An 18,598-nucleotide genomic window follows, 5' to 3' on the forward strand; every position below is an offset into this window, starting at 1 on the left:
TAGCCCTACAAACCAATGAGTGAATTTTAAGTAACCAAGAATTTGTGGTTGTCAGTTGATAGCCAAACCCCATTGGCCACTTTGGATTCATGGGAATCTGGCCTAAGCCGATCTGTGCATTTTTTATTTGTTTTTTATTTTATTTATACAGCATTTTCACCAATGCGCATTAACAATCATGAAAGGTGACAATGGTTCAAATAGTAAAGAAAGTCACGAAAGCAGGAAAACCAAATCAAGTTCGGGGTAATTACTGAAGCAGATGGGTTTTGAGCTGGGTCCTAAAGGCATGGAGGCAGCGCAAAGGAACGGATAGGGGGTGGAAGGGAGTTCTAATGTTTGGGAGCAAGGAGCTCGAATGAAAGGAAGCGAGTGGCGGCGCAGGGTAGTTTAGGGACAGAAGGTAGAAAGAGAGACTTGAGAGCGGAGAGACCATGCAGCAACATATAAAGAGACCAAAGAACAGAGGTGGGGATGGTGAAGGCAAGACCATGGAGAGATTTGAAGACAAAGCACAGAAGATGGAGATCAAATGAAAGAAGAGAAGTTGAGACCGCTCTTGGGCCTCTACTAGGTGTTCCCTCAAAGATTCATAAGCCCTGTCTTATTGCTTCAATTGGTTATCATCTGCAGATACTGTAGTAGAACAAGGAATGTCCAGTGGCAACATTCTGTGATTTTGACCGAATGCTCTAAGAAACAGTTAAAACCCTCTAGTGCTATGTAAGGAATTGTTATAAGTGAAGTTCACCATACAGCGCAATGAAAGCTGAGTTTCTTGGTGATGAAGGCATAGAAAGCGTAGATGCTGTTCTAGGGTCTGATTCACTCGTCCGGTTTGCCCATCTATCTGGGGGTGGTATGAAGATGGCAGGCAACCTCGATTCGCACCTATGTATGAACTCTCTCCAGAATTAGGTGGTGACATGGGACCCTCTGTCCAACACAATCAAGGTAGGAAGGCCATGTTATCGGCAAATATGTATCCAGAACTTTAATTTTGCCACTGTCGCCAGCAGTCTTACACAGGGAGCAATTTTTTGTTTTGGCTATTAGATGGCTCTAACGCGCCCCAATATGCCAAATCGATTGCATTAAAGTACAGCTAAGGACCCAGTGTTGTTTGGTTATTTAACCACCCTTTGACTGCCCATGGCTGTGCTAATCCCTATGGTTATTCCCACCCACTTCTTCTTCTCCTCCTCCCCCAAAGCACATACTCCTGGGATCTTTTTGAGCCAGCTTTATCAAGCTTTAACATCAAAATGTGTGCTGTAAGTACCTGTCATTGATTTTTTTTCTTTTTCAGCAGAGTTACCTTTTTAGATGCTTCCCTTGAGCGAACACTCTGAAGTTCAGTATGTAATCTATCACATCTTGCTTCACGAATGGCCATCAACGCCAACAGCAGGATATCTGGGTCTCCCTTTCCCTAGGATGGCCTGCCAGTCGGTATCATAGCACCATGCCAAGGCTTGCTTTCGGGCCTCCCCATTAGGTAAATAAATCCGACCCTGTATAATCGGAAGTTCTTCTTAGATGCCAGCATAGTGCTCCTCTATCTTATCAAGATGAACTCTGGCCCATTGATGAACAGCTTCTAGGACTCGTAACGAAAGAATGCATCTACACAGACTGTGTTGAGAACATTATTTAGAAGTGGCAAAATGAGTTCAAAACCAGAAACCCTAAAATGTGTCCGCCTTCCCTTGTCTAGCATTCGGATGGTACTTGATACTGTAATTGAAGGCATAAAAGAAATTCCATTGGAAAAGGAAATTATTTCCCTTTTCTGTCCTTTTTCTCCCTTCCTCCCTTTCTTAGCTTCCCTCTATTTCTCCACAGGAAGGGGTGGTGCTATGTGCTACCTTTTGGTTTGTCTTTGCTTTCTATGCCTCTGAGGTTACAGGCCATCACCTATCAGTTCTGGAACTTTGGCATGGCACCAAGAGGACGGTTAAGACTGAGAGGCGTCGAAGGCATGTGCCAGGTGGTGGTTACAAGTTTTAACTTTAAATAAACTTTTCTTGCTTAATAACTGCTATGCAGAATAATTACCCAACAACTCAGTAATAATGGTAGGAGTGTACCTTAGGAAGATACTTTGGGTGATAATATCTAGTGTTATTTAACCTTTTCACTGCTCACTCCCTTTGTGGGCCAAATATATTTTGGATGCAGACCCTGAGACTTGCAGAGCACGTGGCGCACAGGTGTCTCATTTAGGTTGTGTTTATATACAAGTCATAGTGGCAAAACAGAACTCTTTGTTTTAGGGCGTATATAGGTATTTATCCTAAGGACAGTGTAATGGTTATGGAAGGGAGCCTTAGTCCCTTCGTACCCAGGAAGATTGTGCGGTGAAATGTAGCCCTATCCGAGCAACCGATTCTGATGTGATGTATAGGTAGGTATTTTCTGAGGTAGCAGGCCTAAGGGGCTCTGGATCAGTTAGATCTTAAGATGGGAGTATGGGAGTGACTGATGGGTCATAACTGAGGAAGCACGAGGATGAGGCAACTGTTGCAAATTATATCCCAAAACACAAATCTGAGGTAACCATGTTTTTCGACAGGTAGCCTGTGATGACACTGGCAGGTCAGACCAGGAGTTTGTAGTGTCCATGGCAGGTCCTGTGTAATAAGGGTAGTCCATGTGGTAATTGCCGGCCGTATCTCAGATAGATATTGCAAGGTGTGAGATATGCCGTTTCTGAGAACGCCGATTTGAGGTAGACTGGATCGCACAAATCTGAAAAGGGGTTTATGAGATTCAAGCAGAATATATGTTAACACCCTCCCCCCCCCCTGTTCCAAAGGCGGGGGGGTAGCGGCCTGGCAGCCCAAGTCATCGAGGTCACCGGGCCGTTTAACCCCACCCCCCGCCCCTTCCAGCACTTGGAACGGGGGGTTAAGGGAATGGGCACCCATCCCAAGGGCTGGGACAGGGCCAATTAAAAGTATTTTCCTTCTGCGAACGGGAGGCCTCGCAGCGTCCTGATCGGGAGAGGAAAATACTATTCCAAGATGGCTGCCGTGGAAAGGGAACAGGATGTCCGTACGGAGCTCCTCTTCCCTTTCCATGGCAGTCTTCCGGAGCCAAAAGTAAGGAGCGGCGGCGCCACTCGCCACAGCCGAAATTAAGTAAGGCGGGGGGACCGGGTAAAATGGCGGCGTCCGAGCCAGCCGTCGGGCAGCATGGAACGCGGGCTGAGATCGCCGGTTTCAGCCCGCTTTTCTAGCCACCTGATTGGCTGGCTCCCCCCATCAGGGTGCTAATGGTGTTTGTGGTATGGAGTTTAAAAAAAAGCAGTGTGGATGTGATGTCTTAATGGGTGATGAGATGTTTGGCACCAACCTCTGCTATTTGATTGATGGACTGGTTTCAATTTCAGTGGTAAGATATCAATATAATGTGACACCACGCACCCTGCATAATTCGGCAGTGAGGTGGAGGGTTTATGATGAACAGAAACCACCTCCAACTTCTTCTCAACAGAACAATGCAACCACTGAGGAGCAAGAGGAGCCACTGCATCATCCCCGCCACAGGTGAGAGGCACCCCTTTCCTGTGCTTGGACTCTACTGGTAAATGTTGGCAAGATTGCCCATCCTTCATTTCCATGCTGCACAAACTGTTGGTTAATGTGGCTTGGAACACATCTTCTGATTGTTGTTCCAGGCACCAAGACACTTCTGGAACTAATCAATATTATGTCTGGTTTCCCGTCACACACACTGATCATGAAAGAAGCACAACTGGAAAGAGAGAAATAATGCCCCACCTTATGATATGGCTCTTTGTGAAGGTCTTATTACCAACCTTCGGCAGGGTGTGATGCTGATACACTACTTATAGTATAAACAAACAGTAGAAATTCCAATAGGTAAGTAATTGCAATGAACAGTAATGTTTAATATATTGAATATGCAAATAGGAGGAATAGGAGCATGTGTCTTGGTTATAGTTTTTTTTTTTTAACACTTTCTTTATTAAAATTTCAAATAACAGTCCAACGCTCCGCACCCCCCACCCTCCCGTAACTGCTTGAAGGTACAGCAATGGAAGGAGGTTGACAAGCAGCAGATTAAAGAACATGGCAGCAATACAGTTTAAATTGCAGGTCCCCAAGTGCACGGAGAACACCCCGACCACCCGCATCTCAGCAGAACATCCGACTTGGTGTGTCTCCCCTCTCACTCAGGTTCTCCCGCTCTCCCCCCGGTGCAGTCAGACCACCCCCACCCCCATGAAGAGCGCTATGCCAGCGGTCTAATGCGAGGAAGTCCGGCAGTTAACGCTGTCGATTGTCGAAGAAGATATGAAGTATAAGTGTCCCACATCTTGCGGTCCCTTCCCCGCTGAGGTTGCATCGCACCCCACCTAGAGTCCATATCATAACAGTACAAAATGTCTTTTTCCCACTGGACCACCTTAGGACTGTTCTCCCCGGCCCATTCCATAGCCACTCTACGCTTCGCCAGTATCAGGAGAAGGCCCACCAGCTTCCTGGTCCCAGCAGGTAGCAACTTGGTATACCCCAGTAGGGCCATCACAGGATCCAGGTCAACCTGTCTCCCCACTTTGCCCCCGAGCACACCAAAGACATGAGTCCAGTACTGCTGTAGCCTTTCGCATTCCCATGCCACATGGAAAAACCCTGCAGTGGACGACTCACACCTGAGACAGGCATCAGACTGCTGGGGAAAATATTTTTTCAGTTGAACAGGAGAGTAAAAGTACTGATTAAAAACTTAAAATGAATCAGTTTAAACCTAGTGCAGACCGCCCCCTTTCTAGTCATTTCACAGCAGTAGCTCCATACGGCCCCTGGTGTCTCCCTGCCCAGCTCCCGCTCCCGTGATGTGGTCACAGCCCTCAGGTCACCCTGGATGGCCGCCACATACAATTCAGATATCACCCGGCGTCCCACCTACCCTCGTATCAGCTTATCCAACGTATCAGTTATGCAAGGTTGTGCAGGGAACGACGGAAATAGTTGCTTCAATACCACCCGTAACCTAAAATGTAGAAAGATGTCCAGTACAGAGAGCACCCCCCTCTCTTTCAGCTGATCAAGAGTTATAAACCGGCCGCCCGGAAACAGGTCCCCAAATTTGTGCACTCCCAGCCTCTTCATCAAAGTAACATACCTCCTCTCACTAGTCAAGGGGATACCCGGGATAAATATGACCGGTAGCTCCAGAGAGTATATTACCTCCCCTTTTGTTTTCCGCTCCAGGTGGGACCAGGACCTGCACATCAGAGCGACCATGTCCCGGGGTGTGCCCGGCCGGCTTGGTGCCAAAAGGATAACAGCCCGCAGTAAGGCGGGGGACGCAAGCGCCATCTCCACTTCCACATGTCGTTGCTCAGCCGCCATTCCGAACCAATAGCGCAGATAACTACCCTGCGCCACCGTATAATATAATTCAAAATCCGACAGAGCAAGTCCACCTTCCCGGACCGGCGCCACCAACTGTCTCCAGGAGACCCTGGCCTGTTTATCCGCCCATATAAAATTTAGTACTGCCGCCCGAACATCCCGGAAGAATTTCCTAGGCACTGGAATCGGAGCATTAAGGAATACCTAGAGAAACCTAGGGAGGATGGCCATCTTAATCACTGAAATCCTACCATATAGGTTAAGCGGAAGCGAACCCCACCTGAGCAGTGCCGTCTTAGCCGACTCCAGTGCCTCCAGATAATTCCTACGGTAAACCACCCCTTCCTCCCTTGCTATTACAATCCCTAGATATCCGGTACTAACCAGCTCCCACTGAAACCCCCAATTATCAGAAAATTGGATCGTCGCCGCCGCCGTCAACGGGAAAATAACCGATTTACTAGTGTTAACTGTAAGCCCTGATACCTCCCCGAACAGCAAAACATCCCTCATAATCGGGTCGAAGTTGGTCTCCGGTTGACGAATGAACATAATCATATCGTCCGCGTACAATGAAATTACCACCCGGTGAGTATACAGCTGAACACCTTGGCGTATATGTTGGTCTCTCACCCGCTCCGCCCAAGGCTTGATTGCCAGGGCGAACAACAATGGGGACAGCGGGCACCCCTGGCGTGTCCCACGCGCCAGTGAGATGGATTCAGTAGTAAGCCCATTCACCCTAAGCCTAGCAACTGAATCCTTATATAGCAAGGATATAAAGGAAATAAACATGTTCCCCAACCCTAACCTCCTTAGAACCGAAAAGAGATATGGCCACTCTACAGAATCGAATGCTTTATTAGCATCCAAAAGGGCCGCTATCACTGGCTCTTCCGCGGGTAGCGCCGCCATCAGACCGAACATTCTTCGCAACCTGAACGACCCGGGATAAATCCTGCTTGATCGGCCCTAACCATCACAGACATCAACGGCGCCAACCTATCAGCCAGCACTGTGGCTAGTGTCTTATTATCAAGATTGAGCAACGAAATCAGGCGATATGAGGAACAATCGTCGGCGGGTTTCCCAGGTTTCAACAACACAACCACCACCGCCTCCCGTAGGGACTCGGAGAGACGCCCCTCAGACACTGCCTGCTGGTAGACCCTCAATAGGTGCGGTGCCAGTTTATCAGCAAAGCATTTATAAAATTCGGCAATAAAGCCGTCCGGCCCGGGGACTTCCCCTCTTTCAGCGATATAATGGCCCCAGTTACCTCTTCCAAAGTCAGTGGCCTATTCAACCATTCCCTTTGCTCATCGTAGCACCAGTATAAGCCCACGTCGTCCAAGTAAGCTTCTATCTCAGCCTGAGTGGCCTGCGAATGAGAGGAGTACAAACCGCCATAGAATTTATGAAATGCAAGGGCTATTTTGTGTCTTGGTTATAGTTGTGCTAGGAGATAGATATTTTATATTTAAAATACTGACCGTGTTGTAAAAAATATATCAATACAATCGGCATATATATAGGAAGAGCAATGGTAGAGCTAGAAGCTTACTAGAGGTCACTTGTTGGAACAGGCAGAGAAATGCGCAGACATGTTAATTTAAATGTGATTTAAAGTGCCCCACGTGCAATACTTTCCTTGGGGCACTGCAGGGTATAGGGGGTAGGAGGTAGAGGGAAGGAGTCCCTCAGTCTTAAGGGTGGTATATATGAGGGAAGGTTGGGAATGTTCTTTTATTGGGATTTATACGGCACCCACCTTCCATTTGCATGGCCTCTGGAAACACTGGTGGATCTGAAAATGTGTGGGATGAAGCGACTGAATGTCATATTCCATTAATCGCAGGGCTATTATATATAATCATACATTGCTATGGAGTGCATAGATGACGTAAATGCACACCAAGAGTGCAAGGCATGAGGACATGAACATTTAAGTGCCCTTGGGAGCGCTCCCATTTGAGTCTCCTCTTTAGTTGTTTTGCTGGTGGAGGCTAGGCATCCTTGTGGTTTCAGATCTAGTCAGGTGTGCCCACTCACTGGCCTTAGCGTCGATAGTGCCACAGATTTCCTCAATAACACACCAATTCCCAAAGGCAGTTCAACGGTTTTTATTGATATGATGACATGGGTGGTAAGTGCTGTCCCCATCTCTTTGTCTCTCGTCTAGAGTTGGCAAATCCCTCCCTACTCGAGCGCCCTTGCTCCCCAGGTTAGTATCTACTGATTATTAGCCCATACTGTCTAAATTCTTTGTGTCTCAATGTGATGGCCTAAATGTAATGCATTAACTATTTGCTTCCCTCAGAGTCTTTCTATGTATGGCCTACTCTACTCCCTGGGTCAATTCTAGAGATTCAGGGCTGTGCCTTCCAAACACTCAAGCCCCACTCAGTCTTTTCTCTCCCAAACCCTGATATTTCTCTCCTTCTGTCCCTCTTTTGTTCCTCTTGTACTCTCCTCCCTCTGACTACACCCACCTACTCTTCTCCCTGCTACTTCCTCATCTGTCTTTCCGATGTATCTCTCACTCGCCTACATCAACCCTCTGATCTCACTGTGTCCTACTGTCCCTTCTAAAACTCCCCCTGTCCCCAACACTACTCTCCCCTTTCCACACTACCACTACTCAACCCCACCTTCTCTACAATCACCCTCCTTTCAGCCCTTCAGTCGCCCCTTACTCATTCCCTGCTCTTCCACTACCACTCTCACACACCTTACACGCACAAGCACAATAGGTTACCACTTTCTCCCACCAACCAATAACTGGTCTCTGCAAATTGCCTCCACACACCTTTCCACCATCCTTCCTCCTTCTGGTTTCTTGGTCTGCCGCCACCTCCGACCTCACCGAAACAATCCACATCTGTATATCATCCATCTTCTGTCCCTATTAGTTCTCCCCTTCTGGTTCCCCTGGACAAACCTGCCTGCTCTTCCCAGCCGGCAAGTGTTACAAACAATGCAATTCATGAAAGGGGGGTCTAAGCCATACCCCTTGCTCTCTTGCGTGCCTGCCATTACAACAGTTCGCATCTGTAGGGGGATTATGAATGCCGGCATAACATGCGGCCAGCTCCATGGCCCTGCCCTAAGTATTCAATATATTTAGTTTGGCTCAATTTAGAAAGCTGCATGAGAATTCCCAAGATGGCCGCAGTGGGTAGAGGACGCAACGGAAAGCCTCTCCCCACAGGGCTGCAAACGTAGTCTTCAAATAAGCACCAGTTTCTTCCAGCAACCAGCCTGAAAAGTAAGAGAAACCCAGGCAGTAGCACTGCACCAGCGAACCGGCAGCCACGCCATCACAGAAGTAAGAAGACAAAAGAAGCAGCATGCCCTGTGATGCCCTGAGGTGAGGGACGGCCGGCTCAGCAAGCGGCAGCGCCCAAGGAGGGACAGGATCAGCAAAGTGTGCAGACCACACCAACGAGTCCGGGGGCCGAGGTGAGCAGTGCCCCCGACCCAACGCTCCGGCAGCACTCAATGCCCGAGCTGGGCATATTGCAAAGACTGCGGCCGCCCACCACGGAAGGAACATAGGGGGGAAAGTAACTGCTGGACAACAGTTAAGCACCGGCTGACGCGCTAAGAGATCCGACGAGGGACAAGACCTGAAAGGTGAAAGCCACCATACAATCGGGAGCAGGGGCCCGCGGAGAGTAGTACCCCCTCCTAATGCTCTGAAGTATTGCCGGCCCGAGCCGTGCAATACCTTGGATAGCGGAAGCCCACCACGGGGGAAACATATGCAAACAGGGGGGTGAGACACTCCTCCCTCACGGAGAAGGTGCAGGCTCCCATTAACATAGCAGGCACACTAGCAACAGAACACAAGGGGCAACAACAGACTGTGCTCATTTGTTTGAGCAGACCCTTGTATTTGTTTTATTTGAATAGCGCAGGCCAGGCCCAAGGGCAACCGGGCGCATATCTTAGTGGAACATTACATTACATTACAAGTAAAGGAGCAGTACATTACATGTGGGGCATGTCATCACAAAGGTCCCAGCAGATTGCAACAAAGTAAACAATAGACGTTACAAATCAGGCATCGATCATCAGAACAAAGCAGGGTCCCGGATGGCCCGTCCAATACAGAGGAGCAGTTATTAGTAGGATGTAGCTAACCAGAGCTTGGCTTTGTGTTTGAATTGGTTGAATGAAGGTAGCGTTCTGATCAGGAGTGGTACAGTGTTCCAGAGCTTGGCTGCCAGGACAGGGAAGCTAGCGCCTCCAGCAGAGTGGAGCTTGAATCTAGGGATCGCAAGGCCTTGGTTTTGTGTAGATCTGAGTGCTCGTGCTGGTGTATATTGAGTGAAGCGCAAGGCTAGGTATGAGGGAGCCTGGTGGTTAATGCATTTGTAAGTGAGGGCCAAAGCTTTCAGGGAGATCCTTTGGGCGACTGAGAGCCAGTTGAGGTTCTTCCTTGTTTCTGAAATGTGGGCAGATCGGGGAATGTTGAGGGCTGCTCTAATGGCATTGTTTTGGGTCGTTTAGAGTTTAAGATTACCCTGGTTGGTGCCCTGGTACAATGCATTGCAGTAGTCCAGTTTGGACATTACCAAGGTCCTGGCCAGGGTGATGCAGTTCTGGGCAGTGAGGAAAGGGCGGCAGGCTGAGATCAATTTGCAGGTGTAAGCGGACGCAGAGGCCACTGCATTGGTTTGTCTAGTGAGTGTCAAGGAGGCGTCCAAGTATATACCCAAAGTTTTGGTGTCTTTGGATACTTTAATCAGATTACCGTCAATGTTAAAGGAGCCAAACAAGTGACTTAGTTTGTTAAGTCTCTGTTGTGTGCCTAAAATGAGAATCTCAGTCCTGTCATCGTTGAGGCATAGTTCATGCTGGGCCATCCAGGCTTATATGACAAGGTAAATGTCATTAAGGGCTTTAGAGTCAGCAATGTAGTCACCAGTGATGGGTATGAGTATCTGGGTGTCATCAGCGTAGTTAGTGTAGGTGACACCCAGATAGTCAAGCACGTCAAAAAGATGTTTGGTGAAGACATCGTAGAGAGTTGGGGAAACGCAGGATCCCTGCGGGACTCCACAAGGGACTGGTGAGGGATCGGCCGATGCAGTAGGGGAGAAAACTTGCATGTGCCTGTTGTCAAGGAATGACCTGATCCAGTTGGATGCATTGTCAGAGAAGTAGGCCGCTGACTTCAGGTGCCTGCATAGTATTTGGTGATTGACCAAATCAAAGGCAGCTGATAGATCCAGTAATAGTAGAAGGGCCAATTTACCGTTGTCTTTAAGGTCCTCAATTTGAGTTTTGAGATCAAGTAAAGCTGTTTCAGTCCCGTGCTTAGGTCTGAAGCCAGATCGTCTTGAGCCAAGGAGGTTATTGGTTTCTAAGTAGTTCTGAATCTGCAGGTAAGCTGCTCTGTCAAGTATTTTAAGTAGGAACGGTACGGTGGTAATTGGTCTATAGTTAGTTGGTATTTCAGGGTCTAGAGTCGTTTTTGTCGGAGGGGGATAACCCATGCGCCCTTTAAGTTGTTAGGTACCGTGCCCGTTAGGAATGAGGAGTTGATGAAGGCGGTTATAAAAGGAGCGAGGTCATGTGCTGCTTCCTTGATGATGGGTGCTGGGCAGGAGTCACCTTGGAAATTGGAGGGTTTTAGATTGTGAATGATGTTTTCGACCTCAGGGATGGTGAGTGGGGTGAAACTAAAAGGGGTGTGAGTAAATGAAGCCGTCGGAGTGTAGGAGGGTTTAGTGGGGGGGGGTTGGTGAGTAGGGTAGTTTGTTTGGTGTTAATTTTAGATTGTAAAGTGGTGATTTTGTTGAGGAGAGCATTTTGGATGTTGTTGCACCATTTACTGTCTTTAGTGCAGGTGTCAGGTGCAGGGGATAGAGATTCCAATTCTTTAAGGATTTTAAATAGCTCCTTAGTGTTAGATTCCGCTTGAACGATGCGTTGGTTATAGGTCTCCTTTTTGGCTTGTAAAATCGCTTCCTTGTAGTTGTGGGTAGTAATGATGAGGCGATCTTTGTTAGGGTCACATGGGTGGCTCTTCCAAAGTGATTCAGCCTTACGTTTTTCTTTGTGTAAAGTTCTTAGCTGCGGGGTGAACCAGGAGTTCAGGTGGGCCTGTTGTTTGGCTTTCCGTAGTTTGAGCGGTGCTATATTGTCAATGGCTTTGAGCAGTGTTTGATTAAAGATATCTACTAGGACTGTGGGGTCATTATGTTGGGGCACGCATTTGTTCAGGATAGGAAGGATAAGGGGGGAGGAGTTTATCCTTGGTGATGTCTTTTTTGTTCCTTGTGGGAATGGCTGGAGCTATCGTAGGAGTTGTGTGGGGGTTTGTCGCTGGTAAGTGGAAGATGATAATGTGGTAGTCGGACCAGGCGCAAGCGTGGTTGGAACTTATGGATGTGTTGCAGTTATGGTCAGTAATCCAATCGAGCGTCCTGCCCTTAATATGGGTAGGTTCGTCAATGCGTTGTTGGAAGCCTAAATTAGCTAATGTGTTAGCTACTTCAGAGGCCAAGTGATCCTTGGTGTCGAGAAGGCCCAAGATAAGGTCACCTAGAAGCAATACCTTAGAGTTAGGTTTGGTATTGACGGTCAGAATGGCCGTGATCTCGTCTATGAAGGAGCCAAGTGGTCCTGTGGGTCTATAGATAAGGTGGATGGTAGCAGTGTTAGTTGGAGATAGGGTGAGTTTCACAGAGAGGGACTCTCTGGAACTGAGCTCAATGTTGGGGATGATTCTGAGTGTAATGTTATTTCTGTGTATAAATGCGACTCCACCTCCTTTGGATGTTGTTTGACGATCCGCTCTAGTGATAGAGTAACCGTTGGGGATGGCGAGGGCAAGGAGTGGGCCAGAGGCTGCGTGTAACCAAGTTTCCGTAATGGCTATGAAATCGAGGTTTTGAGTGGTAATAAGGTCGGAGATGTCCAACGCATGGGTCGTGATAGATCTAGCGTTGATGAGGGCACCCTTGAGTTCTTTGGCAGAAAAGGTGCTAAGGGACGGTGGTGACTTCTGTGTAGTGGAGGTGTTATGAGTGTGCCGAGTGCCAGCGGCACGAGGGGCACGAGGCAATCTGGATCCCAATCTAAGAATCCTAATTTGGAGCGTGCACGGTTGATTGGGTGTAGGTTTGGTGGCATAGTGTTGGAGCCATAGGGCAGGGTCATTAAGGTATGGGTTGCTAAGGGGCATAGTGAGAGAGAATGGGGTGGCGTAATGGGGGTTGGATTTAACAGTGCTAGGGATGGTGGGGCAGAGCAATGTGGCAATGATGAACCCTACGATGGTGGCAAGAATAGGGTGGCTATCAGATGGCAGTGGCCGCATATTGTGGGCCAGGTGTCCTAACTGTCTGTGCAATGGAGTGGGCGAGCACTGGGAGGTATGTGGAGGGGTTCTGCGCTGGGCAGGGGTGGGATCTGCCTTGGCGGGGCGACACAGACAATGGGACAATGGTAAGGAAGGGGGATGGCCTGGCACGAGGACAAGGCCAACTGGAACACAGCAGGAGTAGCCATAAATGAGATGACCAGCTCGATTGAGACGGGGAGTCACTCACCAGCAGGGTAGGCATGGCTCCCAGACCACAGACAGCCTACACAGAGAGGACTTCAAAGAGGACAGCCCAGACCTAAACCAACCAAGGCCTGGAGGAGCAAGAACCCCAGACAGAATCTGGGGGAGAACATTTTAGCAACACCGGAGACGCGGGCTCCCAAACAGAAGTGAGGGACCGCCAAGAGAGGAAAACAATCGGGAGACACAGGTGAGAACAAACCCAGAAGAGTGAACAGCTGCCCGGCAGACCATATAATATGGAGATCCAATAATGGGCACTGGCAACAAGGCGTACTAACAAAAAGACAACAGTTCCAGGAGGAGGAGCACCCCCCCCCAACCCCCCACTGCAGTAGGTACGGAGATTCGGAAGGGCACTACGGTTCCCTCAAGGAACTCGGCCCCAGGTGCATGACGGCCCACACGGAAACAAGCTACGAGAGAGGACGTGCTAGCAACTAGAGAACAACTAGGACACTGAAAGCACTACATACCAAGGCCAGGTCCTATAGTTCGCTTTTTAGCATCAAAACAAGTAAGTTACACATGGCTTTGGGCTGCTCTTCACGTGGGAAGGATCTCAGCACAGAATCACCACTTGTGAGGAGGGAGAACACGTTCTAAGCCTGCAGCGAGACGCCTAGGGGACAAGTGAGGGCAGACAGAGAGGAGAAAGACCCCACAGGAAACCGTGGGAATGGAAGAAGGTCACACGTAGCGGCAAGACGCCCAACAAGAAATGAAAGGACAAGGATGCCCGATTCTGAGAACACTAGAACGCAAGGTGATCAAGTAAGAAGGGGTATGATAACATAAGGCACCCCATTGAGGAAACAGACAGTAACCGGGGCAACGGAAGGAGGCCCCAGGGGGGTGGGATGGGAGACAGTTGATAGAACATACAGTGGGGTTTAGGAGTCCCCACAACAAAATCTCTGGGAGGACAGAGGGCCAGGCGCGACAGACACTACGCCCGAGCTTCAGGGAGTTGGGAGGGGGAGGGCTTAAAAGTTGGGTGAAGCAGGGGAATTAGGGGCTATGGTGGGGGGGAGTTGGGAATCTACCAAGCGGAGTGAGGGGGGATGTAGAATCTGGACACAGGAACCAATAGAGACATTATCTCCAAGTGGATAGGATGGCACCACTAAAAATACTGACATACAAAGTGAGGGGCTAAATACCCCAATAAAGAGGAAAAAGGTCAACAGTTGACTAGGAGATTGAAGGCGAACATTATAACGTATTAGAAAACTCACATCCGGGAGGTAGACAAAAGGCTCCTGAAGATAAAAGGGTTTTCTCAGACTTACCAAGCGAATGCAAGGGACAAATGGGCGGGTGTGCTGATACACTCCAGGACGGACTGGGAATACAGGTGCAGGAGACCCTAGTCGATGGGGAAGGTCGCTACCTCTTCTTGAACGCTACATATGATAACCGGAAAATAACGCTAGCCACAATATATGCCCAAACACGGGGCAAGCAAGATGTGTTTCTAAGGGGGACTCTCTCAAGATTAGAAGGATTTGCCACAAGTGAGGTGGTCCTAACAGGGGATTTCAACCTAGCTTTGGAACCACTACAGGACAGAAGCAACACCACTCGCTCGGGCACACTGGGACCATCAAAAGCATTGAAACAGAAAATAGAAATGTTAGCACTGCATGGCACATGGCGGGAGATCAAGGGACAAGCACAAGGATTCACACACTACTCCCACGTTCACACCTCCCAATCGAGAATAGCTTACATCTGGGCCGCCACAGGGTTGTTGGGGAAAATTACAGACATAGATCTAGGGTCCAACTCCCTATCGGATCATGTCCCAATTATAGCAGTGTTCCACCGGAGGCACAGCAAGGGGGGCCCTATTGAAGTGGAACTTCCCCCCCAGAACTGTTACACGATCACGTGATGGTGGGTTCCATTAGGGAAAAGATAGACCAATACTTTACAGTCAATGAGACAGGGCAAACACTGTTGGGCACGGTCTGGGACTCATTCAAAGCAGTGATAAGGGGAGACTTAATAAAAAAAGCGGGTAAGGATAAACGGAAATGCAGGTGGGAGGAGGAATTGGAAGGGAAGCTGAAATAGATCCAAGGAGAACTCCCCAGGAAACCGAGCAAAAAACTACGGCTGGCACTGAGTGTCCTCTGCACTAAGACGGCAGAAAAATCACTCCTACACCTGAAACATTGGTATTACATAAGGGCAAGTAGGGCAGATAAACTCCTGGCTCGACAGCTCAAATCTAGCGAGAGGAATAGAACTATAATGAAACTCCGGGACAAAGCCGGACAGCTTAAGAAGAAGGACGAAGACATGGGGGAGATTTTAAGGGAGTACTACCAAACACTGTACACTTCTGACAATCCTAAAAAGGACAGCCTGGAAGAATACCTTGAGAATCTCACCCTCCCCCGGATTTCAGAGAGGAAAAAGAGTCGGGATAGTATCGGGTTAGGTAACCTTGGCAAAGGGGACGAAACTGGGATGCCCACTCTCGCCACTGCTGTACCCAACTTGTTTTGGAGCTACTACTGGCCAAAATAAGAGCGGCATAGGGAATAAAGGGTATAGAGATGGCGGGACAGGAGCATAAAATCATGGCTTTTCCGGACGACATGTTGGTGGCACTGACAACCCCAGAAAACTCCCTACAAGCACTTATGAAAGAACTGGAACGGTTTGGGGAAATTTCCGTTCTTAAAATCAATAGACAGAAGTAGGAGGTGCTAAACCTATCAGCAAAGCACGACATAATAGAGACATTAACTCAAAATGTGCATCTGCAGGTGGCAACACAGGGAATAACCTCACTGAACATGATGTATAAAGCCAATTTCCCAACCCTGCTAGGAAAAATCAAAGCAGACATTAGGAAATGGAATCCACTAATGACATCCTGGTGGGGGCGCATGGTAGCAACTAAAATGGTGATCCTGACAAAACTGTTGTACCACTTCCATGGGCTACCTGTTCGAATTCCAACAACGTTCTTCAAATCTTTTAACAAAGTTATCAAAGCCTATATATGGAAACACAAACCAACAAAAGCGCAATGACAACCCTGACGGTGCCCATAAATCAAGGAGGCTTATCACTCCCCCACTTCTGCAGATATTACAAAGTAGCTTAATTAAGGGTAGTGAAAGAATGGGTATCAAAAATCCCAACTCGCATATGGGCAAAACAAGACAGGGCGGTGGTGGGGTCCCCACTTCAGGGCCTACTATGGATAAAGGAACTACATAGACACCCGAATATTAAGATCAGTGAGGTGATGGGGGCGAGCGTGGAGGTATGGGACACGGCAATAAAGAGAGGAGCCCTGTCGATTCAGCCCTCCCCTAACCTTCCGATATTTGAGAACCCAGAATTCCAACCAGGGATGGCCACGACAACATTTCAAAAGTGGACAAAAGCAAGATGATAAGGGATATGTACCAGAGTCAAGACATATTGACTGTCCAATATTGCAAACTGATCCTGGGACTAACAAGTAAAGATATATTTAAGTATACACAACTCAAGCATTGGCTGTCCGCCCCACGCATAAGACAGGCCACTACAAGACACTTGACACCATTTGAGCAGTACCTAACGACAAACACGGGTTCAAGTAAGCTAGTCTTGAGCCTTTTATAGACTCGTTAACATCCAGGAGGAAGAGATTAGGTGGAATTACATGATGAAATGGGACAAGACTCTGGGTGAAGTAATTACCAGGAAGCAATGGGAGTACATATGGGGAATTGTCCCTAAGCTAACGCGATCCATACAGCTCCGAGAGATGTGGCAAAAAGTACTGCTCCAATGGCACTACATGCCGGAAAGGCTCCATGCAATGTTCCCGACGATATCCGCTAAATGCTGGAGGGGTTGTGCAGCTAAGGGAGACTGGGAAGACATTTGGTGGAGCTGCCCGGTAATGCAGCAGTTTTGGGAAGGGGTATAAGAGCAGGCAGGCAAGATGGTGAGAGATTCAGAAAAACTGAAGGCCAGGGTCTGGATGGCGGGGATGAGGGAACCAGGCCCGAGAAACCTCACTAGGCCACAGAAAAGGGGCTTCATGATGCTTATTATAGCAGCTTGGCTCGTGATAGCTCAGTACTGGAAGGGAAGCACATCACCTTCAACCCACGAATGGCTACGAAAGGTGCGGAACTTTGTCTCCCTAGAATGGGTGACACATAAACTACAAGAGGCCCAAGATACATTCATGAAAGACTGGGGATAGCTGCTGGCACACCTCCAAAGTGACTATATGCAGCAATGGTACCCATACAACATTAAAATAATGGACATTATACACTGAAAAATAGACTCACTGCAGTGTATGCAATTCTACATCAAGGAGTGGGAGGGGAGGTGGAGTTTAAGACCGTTTTATAATGTGTTAAGAAAATGTGTGGAGAATCAATAAAAATGTTTTAAAAATAAAAGAAACTTGGGCCATGTTTTGTAAGTCTTGACGGTTTCATTTCTAATGACATCACAGGTTCTTCGAATAAAAGAAGCTGAAACGCACCAAAAAAAAAAAAAAAAAAAAAGCTGCATGAGTGAAAGTGCTGTTTGGTCCGCACATTGAATGTCTCTGGCTCGGTTTGTATGGGAGTGCTGTGAAGATCCAAATGTTTTACGGATTGCTCCACAGACTTGTGCAGGTGAGGCCGATAGGTGTGGGTAATCTGACGGTTTGCTGTTGGATGACACTTGAGCTTGCAGCTGTCTCTCTCAGATCCATAGCATGTCTGCTTTTTGAACATTGTGCATCTTGCTAGCCATACCTCTCTACAAGAAACGGAGAGACTTGTCCAGCATCATGCGTGGCCGGTATGGGGTGATCAACAGTGGTACTGCCTTCACCCATATAAGCACTTAAAGAGGGGACAGGAACTTGGGCCCTCCCATATCATGCCTTCCCTCTCTGGGGTAAGATTGCCTCTGGCTTCCACCCTGTTAGTCCTTGCACCCAATGCTGAGAGCAGTCCCCATCCTCTCATAATACAATAGTCTGGTTTGTTTTGTTAGGGAAGACTTGCTTGAAGTCCTTTTTGACATTGGTATGGCTTTCCTATGCTCTTTAGAGAAGAAGCAGTTTGTTTTTGATGTGGGGACCTGGGATGAGAGCTTTCTTGAACTTATGCAAGTTTTGTTAGCAGAAAATGGCTCCTGAGGATCTCGTCTTCCTGGCAGCAGGGTACTGATGGAGTCATTGGAACAGTTTTTCTGGCTTATGGACAGTAAGCTCTGTGGTTCAGGCATAATGTTTGGAATGTATTTCCATGATGCACTGGGAGTCCGTGTAGGGACTTGCCAACTGGCATTATGTAGTCCATCAGTCTAAGCCCCAAGTCATTTCTTGTTGAGGCTCGCGTATGGACCTTTGCAATAATCCCAGTGCTGTCAATATTCCTGTTTTGTGCTATTGTTCCAAAAAAGGGAGGATCTTTTTGAGTCGTTCTCATCGTCCGTCAATGTGCACTTAGCTAAATTTCACTACATATACATGCCCTACTTCATTGTAAATGCACCATCATTAATAAAACATGTAAATAAATGGCACAACGTCCCTTCATCGTGGGATTTATTTTCACAGGGTTTTTTATCATACATTTTTTAATGAAAAAACCCATCAAAC

At 48.0% G+C, this 18,598-nt stretch overlaps 1 protein-coding gene across 1 annotated transcript in view; it reads left to right on the forward strand.

Annotated features, from left to right (window-relative positions):
* COQ9 (coenzyme Q9) overlaps positions 1–18,598 on the forward strand; it is a 188,244-nt gene that overhangs the window by 54,369 nt on the left and 115,277 nt on the right. The window contains exon 2 of the mRNA XM_069654096.1: positions 3,395–3,551. Coding sequence (XP_069510197.1) covers positions 3,395–3,551 — 157 coding nt within the window. The remainder of the gene's footprint in view (positions 1–3,394; positions 3,552–18,598) is intronic.

This window comes from Ambystoma mexicanum, chromosome 1p (genome assembly GCF_040938575.1).
Source record: "Ambystoma mexicanum isolate Mex_15411 chromosome 1p, UKY_AmexF1_1, whole genome shotgun sequence".
Lineage (NCBI taxonomy): Eukaryota > Metazoa > Chordata > Amphibia > Caudata > Ambystomatidae > Ambystoma > Ambystoma mexicanum.